Source organism: Hibiscus syriacus, unplaced genomic scaffold, assembly GCF_006381635.1.
Source record: "Hibiscus syriacus cultivar Baekdansim isolate YM2019G1 unplaced genomic scaffold, ASM638163v2 tig00112742_pilon, whole genome shotgun sequence".
NCBI lineage: Eukaryota > Viridiplantae > Streptophyta > Magnoliopsida > Malvales > Malvaceae > Hibiscus > Hibiscus syriacus.
Genome location: NW_024063394.1, coordinates 273,552 through 290,594, shown reverse-complemented (window position 1 = coordinate 290,594; position 17,043 = coordinate 273,552). Strand labels below are relative to the sequence as shown.

At 36.0% G+C, this 17,043-nt stretch overlaps 1 protein-coding gene and 1 pseudogene across 5 annotated transcripts; both read right to left on the bottom strand.

Moving 5' to 3' along the window:
* Window positions 1-732: 732 nt before the first annotated feature.
* On the bottom strand, window positions 733-7,303 carry LOC120183275 (choline/ethanolaminephosphotransferase 1-like). 5 transcript variants are annotated; one of them, XM_039188002.1, is made up of 20 exons: window positions 7,214-7,303; window positions 6,635-6,799; window positions 6,307-6,316; window positions 6,113-6,163; window positions 5,307-5,384; window positions 5,111-5,186; window positions 4,989-5,011; window positions 4,785-4,885; window positions 4,388-4,482; window positions 4,144-4,212; window positions 3,397-3,466; window positions 2,839-2,902; window positions 2,712-2,752; window positions 2,539-2,623; window positions 2,136-2,198; window positions 1,982-2,040; window positions 1,646-1,698; window positions 1,490-1,562; window positions 1,097-1,140; window positions 733-952 (listed from the first exon to the last, which is right to left on the bottom strand). In XM_039188002.1, exons 2-19 carry the CDS (start codon window positions 6,769-6,771, stop codon window positions 1,119-1,121), a joined length of 1,170 nt encoding a protein of 389 aa, XP_039043933.1. In that variant the 5' UTR covers window positions 6,772-6,799; window positions 7,214-7,303; the 3' UTR covers window positions 733-952; window positions 1,097-1,118. The 5 variants fall into 5 exon arrangements, with proteins under 5 accessions (XP_039043933.1, XP_039043932.1, XP_039043936.1 ...); XM_039188001.1 differs by having other exon boundaries at window positions 733-955; window positions 1,101-1,140; XM_039188005.1 differs by having other exon boundaries at window positions 733-955; window positions 1,101-1,140; window positions 6,635-6,793.
* A 2,763-nt stretch (window positions 7,304-10,066) lies between these two features.
* LOC120183262 lies at window positions 10,067-16,875 on the bottom strand (annotated as a pseudogene).
* Between the last annotated feature and the right edge of the window lie 168 nt (window positions 16,876-17,043).

Here is a 17,043-nt window from a genome sequence, read left to right as displayed (position 1 = left end):
CATTTGAGCTTTACAGAAACCAAAATCTCAAACGAAAAAGAAAATAAGATTCAAAGGTACACGAAAAAGGTGCTTTAGTATTAAAAATATGAACACGTATACCGAACACGTATACAGATGGGATCAAATGAGAAACGTTAGCATTGTATATACAAAGATTATATTTAAATACTTAAGCTTCCTGCAGAGCTTGGCTTGAGACGATGATGACTGTGCTTGACCTTTATCGGCCTGTTGGTGGTGTTGTGGTCTTGAAATCTTTTTGTGCATGATGGGCGACTCCTCCCTGGTCGACAAATCCTTGCTGATGGTGGTGCATTGCAGGTTGCATCTGCTGCTCGGACTCCCTTGGGGCACAAGCTCTTGCAATATGTATTCACTTGACAAATGAATTCCGGGTAATTGTCCAAAGTGATTCCATTAATCTAGTGGTCCAAGTGTGTAAAAACGACTGTGACCTACATATGATGAAGCCGGGGGACTAGGATGGTGATGGTTAGGCCACGGAGAACCAGTTGGTGTGTGAGGTCTGGAAGTGGAAGCATGCTGTATGAGGCTGAGGGCTTGCCATTGTGTTTACGTGATGGTCTGCTCATCAATAGAGGGAGGAGGTTTGCGTGAATGGATTCATAAAGCAATGCTGAGTTAGCTTGACGACTGACTTCATCCATCGAGTCATGGCATGTCTTAATGAACTGCCACTCCCACACTAAATATTGGATAAAAGTCATGGCTTCAAAAACGTTGATTCTACTAAAAGGAACCATTCATAAATCTCAAGTCATGGATGAAAATGCTCACATACATAAACTTCCCTTTCCTGTTTTTAACAAAACATTTATATAACAATGTTGATGAGCTGCAACACTCATCAATACAAAATACTGAATCACTTCGGCTTCTGCGCTCCACCAGAACACAAGTTGTAAACTGGTTCCGCATCGAGGAAACCCTGCAATGCATGCACCCGTAATTGTGAAAAACAAGTCGGAATGTGTAATCTAACTTGAACAACAGTTTGTAATATGTTAAAAACGTTGTAGCAGTCTCAAGTCTTGACAATCACAGTTCGGAAACGACAAGAGAAGAAACATACTCTGGATCACAATCGTCGATATTCAAGCCTCTTTTCTAGTTATCCTGTGATTTTAAGCAAGGAATGATGATTAGAAACATGGATCTACAAATGGTAATCTGAAGAGAAATCTGATATTCTAAAAACTACCTAATAAACAGAAGAGTCCTAGAAGTTAAACTTGTCTACTGAGCCAAAAGAAATACAAAGAACAAAGTTATGGGTAAATTACAATGTAAAAGGTAAAAACACAGATCAAGCAGAGCAACAAACATATCGGTAGATATATGATGAATCCCAGTAACTGAAACTCTGCAAAACTGGACCCAAAACACAATAAAGCAAGGGAACAATGTTCCCAACAATTTAGGAACCTTCCTAAAGTAACATTGATTGGCAAAAAAACCTCCTCACCTGAAGCAATAAATTCCCAAAGCTGTCGTAATTTCATGAATAACCGATGTGGCAAAGTGCAAGTAGAGCGATCCTATTTGATGAAAAGAGAAATATCAGACAAAATATAACATCATACAAGAACCACCAACAGTAACTAAGAAAGCAGCATTGTACCTGTGAATACGCAATAACCGAGAAGAACCCAGAAATCATCAACTAAAGGAACACTGAAGGGAAAAAGGTAAACGTCAATTAGCATTCGTGTTCAACAACAGATAAGGCAAGCAATATATCAGGTTAGAACTATGATACTCAGACTCGCGTGTGTAAGTATGTGCTCGACACGGTTATATTCAAGTTTCTTTTTTCCATGAATTCCATCCACTTGGAGGATCCTTGAAGGATCATGCCCAATTACCCATGTCCAAGTATGTGTCAAACATGGGTACTTCAAGAAAAATGAAAAGTCGGAGAAACATATGGACAGAAAGCAAAATCTAACACACATACCCATCATTCAGCCTAGCTGTAAGAGCATTTGCAATGGCCAATGGAAGGTACAAGAGTGACTGCAAACGAAACATAGAAGAGTTGAGCATTTTAGTGACGAAGTTTAGGTGGAACTTTTATTTAATATGCTGATTTGAATAAGAATGCTACATACCATGCACATGTTCGTCTTTAGTCCCTTGGGTTCATCACACAAGTGAGCCAAAATCATCCGTCCCTGCCAAAAAAGCAAAAAAAAACCCTTCATTAACCATTTCAATAGGAATTTTTCTTCCTACCTTAGCTGTACTAGGAAATATAGAAGTTTGGAAACGAAAAAAAGAAGAAGAAGAAAACAAGAAATACGAAGATACATAGATAAAAAGATACAAACAGAGGTCATTTAAATAAAACTTTACAGACGAGCATAAATGCTTCTTCATGGAAAAGGAAGATCTGAAACCGTTCAAACTTTAAAACTTATAAAGGGTGTGTAATAGGGAATTAAGCCCCCAGATTAACAAACTATGAATTGATATGTGTTATAAGATCCCAGTAAACAACATAGTAAAACTTACCACAAGGAACCCAAATGCAAGTCCAGTTCCTAGTATAACTAAGTGTGGGTAGTTTCCCATAATATCTGAGGGTGATAGATAATCCCTTCACATTGAAAGAAAAAGGAATAAAGTTCCATGTAAGGCCAAAAAGAAATAATCGCTACATTAAAAAATGGAGAGGTTCAATTTACCAAACAAGCACTCCTCCCATGAGTATGACAAATGGATAAAGCTGCCAAGAAAGAACAAGAAAGCATCATTTAAGAAATTAGCATACAAGGAAGGAAGGAAGAAGCAAGTAATATATAACACAATTACCATTGCTAATGCCAACAACATGCTTCCTTTTCGTGCCTGAACGACCTTATGGACGTTCTGTATACTGCAGAAGAAAACATGCAAAGACATGAGAGAAGCTTTTGCTGGCATTAACCAAAGAGACCTAGCATCAATAATATAAAGAAGACTGGAATGAGATGGTGTCATGCATGGAAACCTTGGCATCTGTATTTCATATAGGCTTGGGAAGCTAAAATCTCCTAGCAATCATAAATTATTAAGATTTCAAAACTATGAGATGAAAGAAAAAGAGAAGGGTCATTGATGATGACACTGTGATTAGATCATGTAACTATCCTCATAATCAAAAGCTCTAGTGTAAGGCTATAATGCCAAAATGAAAGCATGAGAAGCTATGACATAAGTCTAAAACTGGCTAAAAAAAGAGAAAATGTTCTGCAAAATATCAAAGCAACTAAGACTGACAATTCACATCTCTACTGTAAGGCTATGAGAATGCCGAAAAGAAAACATGAGAAGCTTCACCATGAAACTCTGAATTAAATTGGAAGTGTTAGGTTACAGATAGCCACTTACTTGCAACAAACAGTAGGTATAACAGCAAATGCTATCATAAAATACAGCACAGCTCTGTATGTTGGAATTTCTAAACCCAAAAAAGAAAATAAATAAATAAATAAGAAAATGATAGAAGTTGAAGAAAATAATGGCAGAAACAATCAAACAACAAACAAGCAAATGATATATATATATGTGTGTGTGTGTATATATAAAGCCATGTTGCGCCTAAAAAAAGATAATAGAAATTACAATAGTGCAAGAATAATAAGCCGAGCTTTACTAGAATTTCTTTTGAAACAATAATGATAATATAAAATTAACCAATCAAATATCAGACGCATATACAGATAAAGCTGTTATTACTTGGTAGATAATTATCTTATAATGCAATCCACCATTTGCAACTAAGTTTTGGCAATCTAAAGGAATACATGGAAACACCAGATACATCAAAGAGCTTAAGATCAAGAAAAATGATAGCTTAAGATTGTAGAATAGGAACACAGCCGAGATAGCAGAAACATCAAGTTGAAGTAGCACATAATCAACAGCATATGGTGGCTATCATATATTGAAAAAGTTGAAAAAGTCTCATCACAGAATCTAGTGAATCCACCCTAAACTCATTCATGCAATGACTAATAAAATATCACAAAGATATACCATATATTTCTTTTACAGTATTTGTGCTGTGTCGACTGATAAATGCAGTAGCTAATAATTGTTCGATTTTGAAGAACAAATAATAAAAATATAACTTACTATTAAGTAAAGGTACCCAACTGAAGATGGGTATGGATTGTCCAAATTGCTGAGCCCACCACTGGGCACCTTGCAGGGGAAAAAACGATGCTGCGATTAGAGAAGTAAAGGAGAAAGAAAAAGAACATAGAGGAAAAACTATACAATAAAACTTCAAAATGTGAAAGCATGACAACCATGTAAAACAAAGTTTTCAAAGTACACATTTAAAGGCACAAGTAATACACCAAGTGAAGAAACATACCCAAAAATCCTGTCAAAAAGTGCATTACATATATCAGAGCAAGGCCCTCGGTTGGCCCATTAACTACGAGAAGGACCAGCGTATTGGTGAAATAGCTGAAAATACAAAAGAAAAACAACAGAAGTATCAACACTGCTAAACCTTCAACTATATGCAAAAAAAAATTAGAAACCATAATTCCCTTCTTAAATTTAATGCATCACGGATGGATACACCAAGAGGAATACATCTCAAACAACATGCTTAAAATACCACAAATACAACATGAAATTATCGCAAGACAAAGGAGCAATTAAACAAGTTTGCAAGGCCTTTTGGTATAAACCAAGTAATTGAAGATAGCAAAAGGTACGGTTTCCAACAGAAGGGAGGGAGGGAGACACTTCAAATTACTTACTGTTCCCATGTAGCTCCATAAAACGGAACAGCTGAAATTACCCAGAACCAGAAACTGTCCCCTCCACACATGGCAGTGCTCCCAAAAGCCATGGTTTCAAACTGTGAAAAGAATCAATGGTTTCAAACTGTGAAAAGAATCAATCTTATATGATGAGGAACTTTAATAGCCATTGTTATGTAATGCAACAAGTTAAATACATACCGCACATGCAAGCGCATCACACCCTGTAATGTTTCAGGGCAACCAAAAATAATTATTTGGTCAGAAAATGTTCTTATGAAAATAGCGAAGGATGGAGCAAAGACATGAAAACATGAAATTACCATGGTCAAAAAGTTCTCCAAGTGGACTAGAGGAGTTTGTTCTTCTGGCTTGCTTCCCATCGACAGAGTCAAAAGTCTAGCAGGTAATTACTGATATGTCAAAAAGAACAATACTAAAAATAAAAGTGCAACATAACACACCAAGGGAACAAGATGAAGAAGAACTTGGATACATTCCCGGCAAGGAGGTATAAACCTGATATAGAAATAGAAATAACCCATGTGCAAAATGAACCCATCTTGGTGGTGGTGAATCCAACTGAGGGGAATAAACCTGAAACAACGATATAAATAAATAAACTGAATATAAAGATAATAGCAAAAACATGTGTCAGCAGACAGTCAAGGCAACAACGGTAGTGCCGTAGTGTATCAAACACAAAAATTGCCCTCGGAAGAAATTAAATTTATTACTATATTAAATTGCAAGTGCATGCGAAAATAAAAGAAAATTATGGTTCTAGCAGGTTAAATCACTATAATCAAGTCCGATCAATACCTTTCTCATTGTTTTACATACAGTACCATTTCTAATCACCATAGCTTAAAATTCTTTTTCTCACTAATTTGTTACACTGGTTCCTAATGTCCCGATGGGGAAAAAACCACCATGATTCCTTAAATGAAGTTCAGTGTCAATCGTTATAAATAAACATACATCCAAATCCAATCCAACCACACATGAAGGAAATGACTAGAATTCAAACTACAATAGATAGACCACAAATTCGTCGCCTTAAATCTGAAAGTTAGAAGATATTCATTGATTAACAAAAATTGGAACCAAAGATTTACAAAGAGTTGTTTCAAATTGATGCAGAGTTTTAACGAAAGAGAATTTGCAGAAAATTGCTATAAAATAAAACTAACAAGAAAAAACATCATCTCAAGTGAAAACGTGTACACTCGGGTACCAAAATCAACATAACATTGAAGAAAATATGTAGAGACGGACAGATAGGGGTGGGGAGAGAGAGAGAGAGAGAGAGAGTTCCCACTTACATAGCCAAGCACTGCTGATGTAACCAAGAACATAAATCCCATGAGTGTTATCTTAAGAAACAAAAACATAACAATTTAGTAATCAAACAAAACAGCTAATACATGCATATGCAACCCATCCGCATATACATGTGTAAGTTTGCATGTTCAATGAAATCACAATTTAGAAGTCGTAACTTGTAATAGTAACATACCATATTCGGTCTGGAGAAAACACCAAGCCAGTAGTGAACACATACAGAAACATAAATACGTTAGAGCCAGCAAATACTTGAGCTCAATTGAAGCATGATATAGTTTTTAAAACTTAGACTTCCACATTGACAATTTCATGCCCTTTTATATCAAATAGCAAAATCCACTACATATACAAGTAGTATCGTTGATAAAGGTGTAGATAGGAACCACTTCTTTAAAACAATATCTATACTTGAGATTTAAGAAGCTAACAAAATGAAGCAGCAAATAGAACTATGGTTATTCAAAGCATTTAAAAATAAACAAAAAAAATGATGAACTTACGGCATCCAAAGAGGGAATAAGTTGACAAAGCGGCTCCAAAAGGGTTGCAAAACGTATTTAGCAAGGTAAGAGTGATCCACACCACTGTATTTGTATCTTTTCAAAGCTGCTACACCATGTGCCCCTATATATCCCATTCTTCCTAATCACAAGAAACTGCTAAAGCTTGACAGAAATTTTATCAAAAATCAATAATCCAAGAAATAGAGTATTGATAAAAATGCTTCACGATAGGAAATCATAAAAAAAAATCATCAAGGAAATCCAATATAATCAGTACAAAGAGAACTCCGTGCTTATTTTTTCATTAAAAAGATTAAATTTTGAGGGGGAAATAGTTAAAAATATTCCATTAACTCTGGAGTCAACAAAAACTTTTAGCTTTACACTAACTGAAGCTTTAAGAAATAAAAAGAGTGAGATTCAAAGAGATGGATTAGTATAAATCGTGAACAAGTGGATTGAAGTGTAAAACAATGAACAAAAAGACCACAAACTTCAAAATTTTAGCAGATCTGAGACTTAAAAGCAAGCAGAGAGAGAGAGGGAGGGAAATAATCAAAGTTTGTTCATGTATACCTGATTGGAGCAAAGATCAGAGCTTGGGAATTAGATTTGCAAAGGAATAGAATAAGATCACGTAAATCGAATAAGATCACGTAAGGAATATAATAAGGTAGCCGAGTTTTTCTCTCTCTCCCGCGTTTTAAACAAAGGAAACAGCGTAGAAGAAGTGTAAAAAGTAAAAACAGAGTAATAGAGTAGATGTCGGAATCGTTTGGTTTACGGAATGTAAGATTACCAGTGGGAATAAAAGATTATCAGAGAATAGAATTACTGGGAATGTTGTATTTTGTGTTTGGTTTGTTTAGCAAGAATGTAAGATTATCGTATTTGGTTAAAGGAATAAAAGATTATTGTAATGTATACTTGACCAAATTGTACTTATTATATATTTGTATAATATTAAAATTTTTAAAATATTTATATATATTCTTTAAAAAATTAAATTCATAATATTTATATAATTTTTTTACAAAATTAAAAATATAAAAAATGTTTAATTAAAGGGTAAATTTTTTTTAACCCCTGAGCTTCATATAAAATTTTAATTATAGATTTTTTTTTGTAAATCTAAAATAATTTAAGGATAAATTTGTAATTTAACATTCGTAGAATTTTTATTATTCAATGACAGAAGAATGATATTTTTGAAAAAAAATAAAAATTTAAGAGAATTTTAGTCCAAAACGCCGGTAATGTTATAATACCTAAGGGAATGGAGGTAATGACATTTCCGGTAATATACCCCAAAGAATCTACTATTGGTAATAAAATATTACCGGAAATGAGATTCCCAGCCAACCAAACATGAGAATGTGGGATTCCCATCCCAGGGGAATCCCACAATCCTTGAACCAAACACCCCCTAAGGGTAAATTACTTGTTAGTATCTAAATTATATTTTAATATATTTTAATATATAAAATTTCAATTAGTTTTTGTTTCATTTTAGTATCTAAATTATCAATTTTGATATATTTTAATATATAAAATTTCAATTAGTTTTTGTTTCATTTTAATACCCGTAATTCAAAACTTGACGGACGAGCTCGTCGGCCGCCACATCTATAGTAATCGACCATCGCATCCGTTGATTGATGAAACTCAAACTTTCTAGCCCACAGCTTTTTGACCCTCTGAACGTGATTCCGACCTCTATTTCACTGGAAAAATCTTAATCTCCCCATTTGACGATTGACTTTTCGACTTCTTCATCCTTCGATCTCCGTTGTCAACCGTCTGATGGGCCTGAAATTGGACTATGTTATTCGACTCATCATTCTCTCATGATCTACCGTTCGGATTGATCGTCCGTCCACCGAAACTATGTCCCGTCAGCCTATCCGTTAAATTTTTAAACCGAGTCGAAGTACTAAAATGCAAAAAAAATTAAAATTTAAATACTAAAACAGATAAAACTGATAATTTAGATTATAAATGCATAGTTTTCCCCGTCTTTAATTTCTTGTATTTTTCTTAAATAATATATGCCATTACTCTTTTACGGTTTTACCCTAAATAATTTTGACACAATTATAAAATTACCTTTCAACGTTTATACAAATAATATATTAATTTAGAGTATTATAATTTCTAATATTTTAATTATTGATTAAAATATCTTAATAAAAAAACTATTTATTAATTAATGATCGACATTAAGATAATAATTTATATATGTGTTTAATTATTAACGGGATATTATAATTTATATAATGCAAATTTTATTCACTTTACAAGTATTTATATAATATTTCAGCAAGGTCGAATATAGTATAATGTATGTGCATATTTATATTATGTTCATGCTTTTTATATAAATGGTTTTTTTAGAGAATATCAATAAAACAAAATTAAAAGACGCGTGGACGAAATATGAGGAAGGGGCCGGTCGGTTTAGTTGAAGACTTGGTTAGCATTTGAACACGTTTTACACACATATTTCCAAAGCTGCTTAATAATTAACAATGCCAAGATAAAATATATTAGAACCCATTAAATTATGTTTAAATAATTAATTTAATAACTAAATTTTTAAAATTTATAAAATAACTATTAAATTTTAAAATTACTAAATAATCATTATAACAATATAAAATCGATTAAATCTAATAATTATTTTATAACGTTTCAATAAAAATTAATAATAAGAATTTAATTTTAAGCATTTAATTGAACAAAAAAGTTTAGGTTCCAAATTGAATAAAAAATCCAAGTTCAGGCACCAAAATGTATATTTAACTTTTTAAAAAAAAAATCAAACTACATTAAAAAAGAGTTAATTGCATCATACATCCTCAAACTATTGTTCTTGTTCTAAATTGATCCCTAAGCTTCTATTTGTTCCAATTTTATCCTTAAACCATGACTATCGTTCTAAATTAATCCTCAAACTTTTGAACATTTTAGTTTCATCCCCAAACTATATCATTCATTCTAAATTGGTCCCCCCAACATTTGCAACATTTCAGTTTCATCCGAAATTATATGCATATAATAATCACATCTCACGTTAATAAAATCGTTAGGCTAAATTATATTATTATATGTTAGGAAAAAATAAAGTTTAGGTTAAATTATGGTTAGAATTAATTTCATATTTGGATGAATTTGAGTATGAAATTAGAAGGTTTAGAAGTTTATGGATTAATTTAAAATAAGGGTCATGGTTTAAAGACTAATTTTGAATTAGTATCATAGTTTGAGGATAAAATTAGAATATTCAAAAATTTAGGAACCAATTTATAATGAAGATAAAACTATAAGTTACAATTACAAATATGAAGACCATAACTATCAAAAGTTAATTACGTAGATGCTCAATAAGTACTTTCTATATATTTAAGAATCGTATTCTGGTAAGGAACATTATATAGCTTTCTCCAACCATCTTGGCAATCTCAATGAAGTCTTAATTCCCATTCTGGTAAGGAACACTGAATACAAGAGGTGCAGAAAGAACACAGAGGGCGCACTATTGAGCAGAACTTGTTGGATTAGCATGATAATAATGGTTCAATGCAAGAGCAAGCACCCGAAAACCAAAATAAGGCAGCATAAAGGCGGGTCGAACGTACCAAAGTCCCGAACAAGGAATTTATGAAGTTCATCGACAGAATCAAATTGATGCCGATCGCGGCAAAGATGTACGAGAGAGATGCATGAATGTTTATGGTGATCTGCAAGCATTTTGAAGAACCATGCAAGTTGGTTCCCGACACTCGAGCACAAAGACAAGAAATACCAAAGGAATATCGAACTCGGAATTACCAAACCCAGTATGTTTTCTCTAATTAAGAAAGATGTTGTCAGGACATAGCCCACCAAACCAATCGCTCGAGCCTGTGATTTTAAAAAGGGTCAACCACGGCAGTTCGTGTTATGAAGAATTACATAGATTCTAATGAGAAAGAATGTGTGAAAAGGAGAAAAAACTACGAGTGTGCACAAGGAAATCGAGACTTTCCAATCAGCTTCTGACCTGAGAAAACATAAAACAAAATCGAGCGTGAAGCAATCATTGATGTGTATATCTTAACTCCATAAAACACAGGGCATTCATCATGCAAAATAGTAAAGCAATATCGTATGTCATTCAGACAGTTTTCCATAAAAAAAAACCATAACATATATTAGGGCAGCACTACATTTCTTATAAGCTATGTTTCTCCAACTACTAATCGTAAAGTACCAGTGTCCAAAACTAGTATCCAGAACACAGTTAAACATGGATATGGGAGGGTATGATTCTCAAACTACACCGAAAAAACCTTAGAGAAAACCGAGCATACCCACATCATACACATACCTGTATCCAAAACTGACCCGAGTCCTAGTAACATAGCTTATATGTAAAGCTTTAACGAACATCTATAGGGCAAAAACAACTAGTTACCTCCATAAAGCATCCATTGTGAAACAGGTATTCCATTCGTAAGCTACGCGGGAAATATATGGAAAAAGTTGGTCAATTATCACCATATTGAAAACAGATGTAATGTAATTCATACAGAAAACGTGTTATTTTCATTTACAAAGCTATGTTGCTGTTATATACACAATCATATCGCTGAGCTGGCTGTAACTGCTGTGCAGTTTTAACAGCCTGCACCTAACTTTCCTAACAACATTCTAACAGTCTGTAACTAACTGAAACTAACTATCACACAAACTCTCACGCACATACACCACACTCTATCATTCTAACATTCTCCCCGCTCCTTCGACTCCTCTTTCTTTATTGAAAAGGCAGAACACGCAAATGATCTCGAAACACTTCAAATGCTCCCTTTGTCACGACTTTGTACATGTTTTTTGACTGAGCATGATACACTGGATTCGTGCTTAACGCAACAGCACTTGTATTATCACACCAAATGACAGGTGTATTGCGAGTTTCTATGCCAAGCTCTCCTAACAATGACTTCATCCATGTAACTTCAGCTCCAGCCTCAGCAACGCTTCGATATTTAGCCTCCATTGTAGACCTGGAAACCGTTTTCTGTTTCCTTGAACACCAAACTACAGGACATGCACCAAGAACACTACATGGCCAGACACCGACCTCCTGTCATCAGGCTGCCTCCCCAATCAGCATCAGCAAATGCCATAACTTCAAGTGACTTGCCAGCACTCGAAAAAGTGAGACCATAGTTTAACGTTCCAGCTAGGTATCGTATCCTCTTCACTGCAGTCAAATGCAACTCTCGTGGAGCATGCATATACTGAGCAGCCTTGTTGACACTAAATGCAATATCGGGTCTCGTATGACACGCATACAGTAAAGCACCAACGATGCTCGATATTCACGTGTATTTGTTAACAGCTCTCCAGCCTCCAGAGTCAACTTTGGAGATCCTACCATTGGAGTGGCAGTGGGAGTGGCATGCAATAATCTGTCCTTTCCAACAGTTCGAGTATGTATTTCTTTTGAGACAGCACCAAGGACTCCTTGCTACGTTTGACTTCAATGCCCAAGAAGTAGGATAATTCTCCTAGATCCTTCAAGGAAACTCCTGATTCAACGCTTGTATCACAGCATTAACGACACATGAAGAAGCACTTGTGAGTATGATATCATCAACATAAACAAGAATATATGTATAGCAACCTGCATCATTCTTAACAACAATGATACATCAGCTTTAGATTCACTAAAGCCAAGCCGAATTAAACTGGCTTTAGGACTCCTTGCTACGTTTGACTTCAATGCCCAAGAAGTAGGATAATTCTCCTAGATCCTTCAAGGAAACTCCTGATTCAACGCTTGTCACAGCATTAACGACACATGAAGAAGCACTTGAGTATGATATCATCACATAACAAGAATATATGTATAGCAACCTGCATCATTCTTAAAACAATGATACATCAGCTTTAGATTCACTAAAGCCAAGCCGAATTAAACTGGCTTTAAGCTTGTCATGCCAGTTCCTTGGAGCTTGTCTCAACCCATACAACGCTTATGAAGTTTGCACACAAGCAAACTACCATCAGCAGCATATTCCTCAAAACCAGGTGGCTGCTGCAAAACACTTCCTCAGTCAAATCACCGTTTAAAAACGCATTATTCACATCAATTTGCCTTAAGGACCACCCTTTGCAACTGCAATCGAAAGAACTGCATTCAACGTTGGAAACTTGACAACAGACTATATGTTTCCTTAAAATCATAACCTGGTACTTGTGAATATCCTTTAGCAACAAGGCGGGCTTGTCTCTCAACAGATCCATCAGCCTTCTTTTTTATTCAAAACAGCCACCTACAACCAACAACCTCACGTCCTGCAGGCAGCTTGACAAGTGACAGGTCTTATTTCTTTGTAACGCAAGAACTTCTGCTTGAACAGCCTCTTTCCAGTTAGAATTTTTAGTGCTTCATAAATATCACCTGGAACCTCATCAGCAGCAACATCGTATAAGCTTTCGGCTTAACTATACCACACTTACTTCTTGTCATCATTGGATGTATGTTTACACAAGCACTATCTAATTGCATGCATTTTCTGCAGGTGGATGCAACTGGTCACCCTGGATCATTAGCATGAGTACTTGCATCATCATCTTGAGCATCACCAGTATCTTGACCAGTATGCGAGACTTCACCTGGAACTTGATGCTCGACACCTGGCACAACACCTGCATCCTCTGCCATTACAGAACTGAATTAACACCAGGTGCACTATTCGAGTCTCCACTGGTAAAAGTGCAAGGCTTGGACCTGAAATCCAGCTTGTGCTGTAATACGGTCTTAAATGGGAAGCAAAGGCACCCGAATACCTTCATTGCTCATAATCAGGTTTCCTATGGAAAAGTTTCTCAAACGGTGAGATGCCTTGCAAAACTCTCGTAGGAGCCTGTTTATCAGATGAACTGCTGTAACCACTGCATATGCCCAAAATTTGACAGGCATTGATGCTTGAGCAAGTAGAACGAGAGCTAGTTCAATAACATGACGATGCTTGCGTTCGACCACTCCATTCTGCTCGGAGGTATGTGACATGTCAACCTGTGCATGATGCCCTTTCGTAATAAGTGACTCGACAGCCTGCAATACTCATCTCCCCAATCACTTTGCACAGCCTTTATGCATATTAAACTGAACCTCAACCAGTTTCTGAAACATCTCGAATGCACTACTGCTTGAGCCTTATCTTTCAGCAAATACAACCATGAGTGTCTGGTGCATGCATCACGATGTTACATAATATTTGTAACCATTCGAAGCAATATGTGCGGGTCCCCAAAGGTCTGTAATACCAACTGAAAAGGAGTGTTATACACTGTTGTTGATGCATGAAATGGCAATTTGTGACTCTTTCCTAAACGACAAGCACATGTTTTTATATTTGAAGGCAAGCTTACATCCAATTCCTTACAATCTTTACTAGACTATCATGCGAGGGATGACCAAACGCTGATGCCACAAATCATACACAGAAGTAGAGAACTGTGTTGCATAAACTGCTGGCTTAGAGCTATCTCCAAGCGATGAACCCACAACAAAGGAGTACAAACCACCATTTTCTCTCCCTCGAAGCAAAACTGCACCGGTTTTTTTACCACGAACGCAACACTCATGTGCATGGAATTCAAGAAAATGTTGTATCCCTAGCAAGCTTTGACACCGAGAGTAAGTTCTTGGTTATTCTTGGTACATGCAATAAATCGGTTAAAAGCAACACACGAGAAGATGTATGTAAGGGAGATTGCCCAATAGACTTAACATCTAATGCAACACCATCACCAACAATTAATTTACCTGGATTGTTGAAATCTGTAGGTTGAGAAATATTCATGCCATCGAAGTGACATGATGTGTGGCACCTGAGTCCACAATCCAGTGCTCACGGGCTGCAGTTGGCTTTTGATAACTTGATTTCTGACTAGCACCACACTCACAACCAACATATTTATTCGCAGCATAGTAGGCAGTACCTGATTCAGTCTTTGAGTACGAGTTATTGCTGGCTGTAACTCCAGGAAAGTCCTCATCAAATCGATGCCAACACCGATCCACCAAATGGCCATTCTTCCCGCATAACTGGCACTGCATCCGAGATCTACCCCATCCTCTACCAGCTGATCGACCACGCGAGTACGTCTGACGAGAAGCAACCGATCTCTCAGACTGATCTACTTCTTTTCTTGTCATTTGTCCTTGAGCAACATGTGCACTCATAGGAAGTGATTCAATTGGATCACAGAACTCAGCTAGTTGAGTCTCAGCATCGTGCAACATTGTGTAAATAGCATCAAGAGATACCGACTCTCGCATTGTGGTTATAACAGCTACAAAAGGTTGATATTCACGAGGCAATCCCTTCAAAATGCTGGCCACCTGCACTGCCTGAGACACAGCACTGCCACACGATGCTAGAGCATCGCAAACCTCTTTAACTCGAGTGAGATACACTCTCATTGATTCATCACCTTTCTTGAGTGGCTGAAGCTTGTAATGCAAGCTGATGACAGCAGTCGTAGATCTGTTCGAGAAGAACTGAAGAACTATACTCCAGACTGCAGAAGCCATTTCAGCTCCTACGAACTGAGGTAGTAACTGTGGACTTATCGTTGACAATAACCAGGATGCCAGAGCACTGTCCTGTGCAACGAACTCCTCATATTGCTCGTTCAGAACCTCTTCACCCGCCTCATTAAGCACAGTCTGTGATGGAGCAGACACCAAGCCTGTAAGTAGCTTCTCCAATCTATGGCTACGAACTGTGAGCAACACTTGTTGCTTCCATAGCAGAAAATTTGCTTCATCAAGAATGACATTAACCCTCTTATTGGAGAATGTTTTTGCATTCCTCGACGTATTCTCCATTGAAGAAGCTAATCGATCATGTTCATGACTAGAACCTTCCTTCTTCTTCTTTAAGCAGCAAAAGCGCAAAGAAACTGCCCGAATCGTTTGGCGAAAGATACCATATTGAAAACAGATGTAATGTAATTCATACAGAAAACGTGTTATTTTCATTCTAATAGTCTAACAACATTCCTAACAACATTCTAACAGTCTGTAACTAACTGAAACTAACTATCACACAAACTCTCACGCACATACACCACACTCTATCATTCTAACACACCATATCACTTACAGGCATAAATGTTAATTTCCACTACCACCATTACATTGCAACTTTGGCAAGGGAACGTTCTCTAAAAGCAGCAATTTATTTACTCGTTCAATTTACTTATAACCTGCATATGAAATTTACACTCAACATGATTGAAATATGGCAAAAGCATACAAGGCTTTTGCACTTGAAAAGAAACATCATCACAGGTTCTTTTTCTGCCTAAAAGTCTAAAACCCGATACATAAGAAGCAAACGCACAATATTTACCGTATCGCTGAAAAAGTAGATAGTGCAGTAAGTAATATCAAAGTTGGCAATATCTTAGTGGCTTAATCATAACTCAAATCAAGCAAAACAAGTTCAAAATATAACTGATTCAGCTCACCAGATAGTTTACGGCTTTTACAGGGCCAGACAAGACAAACAATAACATAACAGTCGCCACCTGCCATGATGAAAAACCATCTGAATAGTTAGAAACTGATAATTTTGGAACAGTATTGACACTCGATCTTCTGATGAGTTACAAACCAATTGCTTCCTCCCAGATGCAACACCCCATCTCATAGATGAGATCACGATTGGCAATGAAAAGAAACACCCAAAATAGTTCTGTTGGCAAAAATCAATCACAGTTAGAAAGAATGAATGGCAATAGTCCGTGAAGACTGCATGTAATATACCAAGTGTTGTTTCCAAAAAAAAAAATGAGGATTTTACAATCTAAAAATGATCCAGAATCAATCCAAGAGCTATCAATAACGGTGCATTATGAAGAATATGTATAGCGTCATTCAAAACAAAGTTAACTATTATAAAACCCAAAGCCGAAAGTTCAAAAACACTAAAATCAGTTATAAATCATAGTGAATATCATTTGATCTTAAACTATACGCTGGAATACAATCTTAAACTGTGTAGGTTACCCTATTTTGATTATAAAAATGACAATATTATGCCACATGACGTCAGTGTATGAAGCGGCGCTCACTTGAGCGACACGCAAGATTAGACATTCATATAATATCCTGCCATTTTTCAAAACCCACCTCTTTCCCGCCGGCGGTGTTTGTTTGCTTTGCTCTTCATAGTTTACTAATTGTTGAAAATTTTTAAAGAATTTTGCAAGGATTTTTGTCGTGCTTTGCTTTGATTTGCATTACTCTTCTCCGTATAAAAGAGCAATTAAAAGTAAATCAATCAGTATCAACAGGGGCTAGTTCAAGTGATAACTAACTTGATATAGTTTCAAGTTTG

Excerpts from the sequence above, each read along its gene's own strand:
- LOC120183275 (XM_039188002.1), bottom strand. The coding sequence starts at position 6,771 with ATGGGATATATAGGGGCACATGGTGTAGCAGCTTTGAAAAGATACAAA. Across the intron at positions 5,187-5,306 it reads TATTTCTATTTCTATATCAG|ACTTTTGACTCTGTCGATGG; the intron begins GTTTATACCTCC and ends ATTACCTGCTAG. Across the intron at positions 4,886-4,988 it reads GTGATGCGCTTGCATGTGCG|TTTGAAACCATGGCTTTTGG; the intron begins GTATGTATTTAA and ends TTCTTTTCACAG.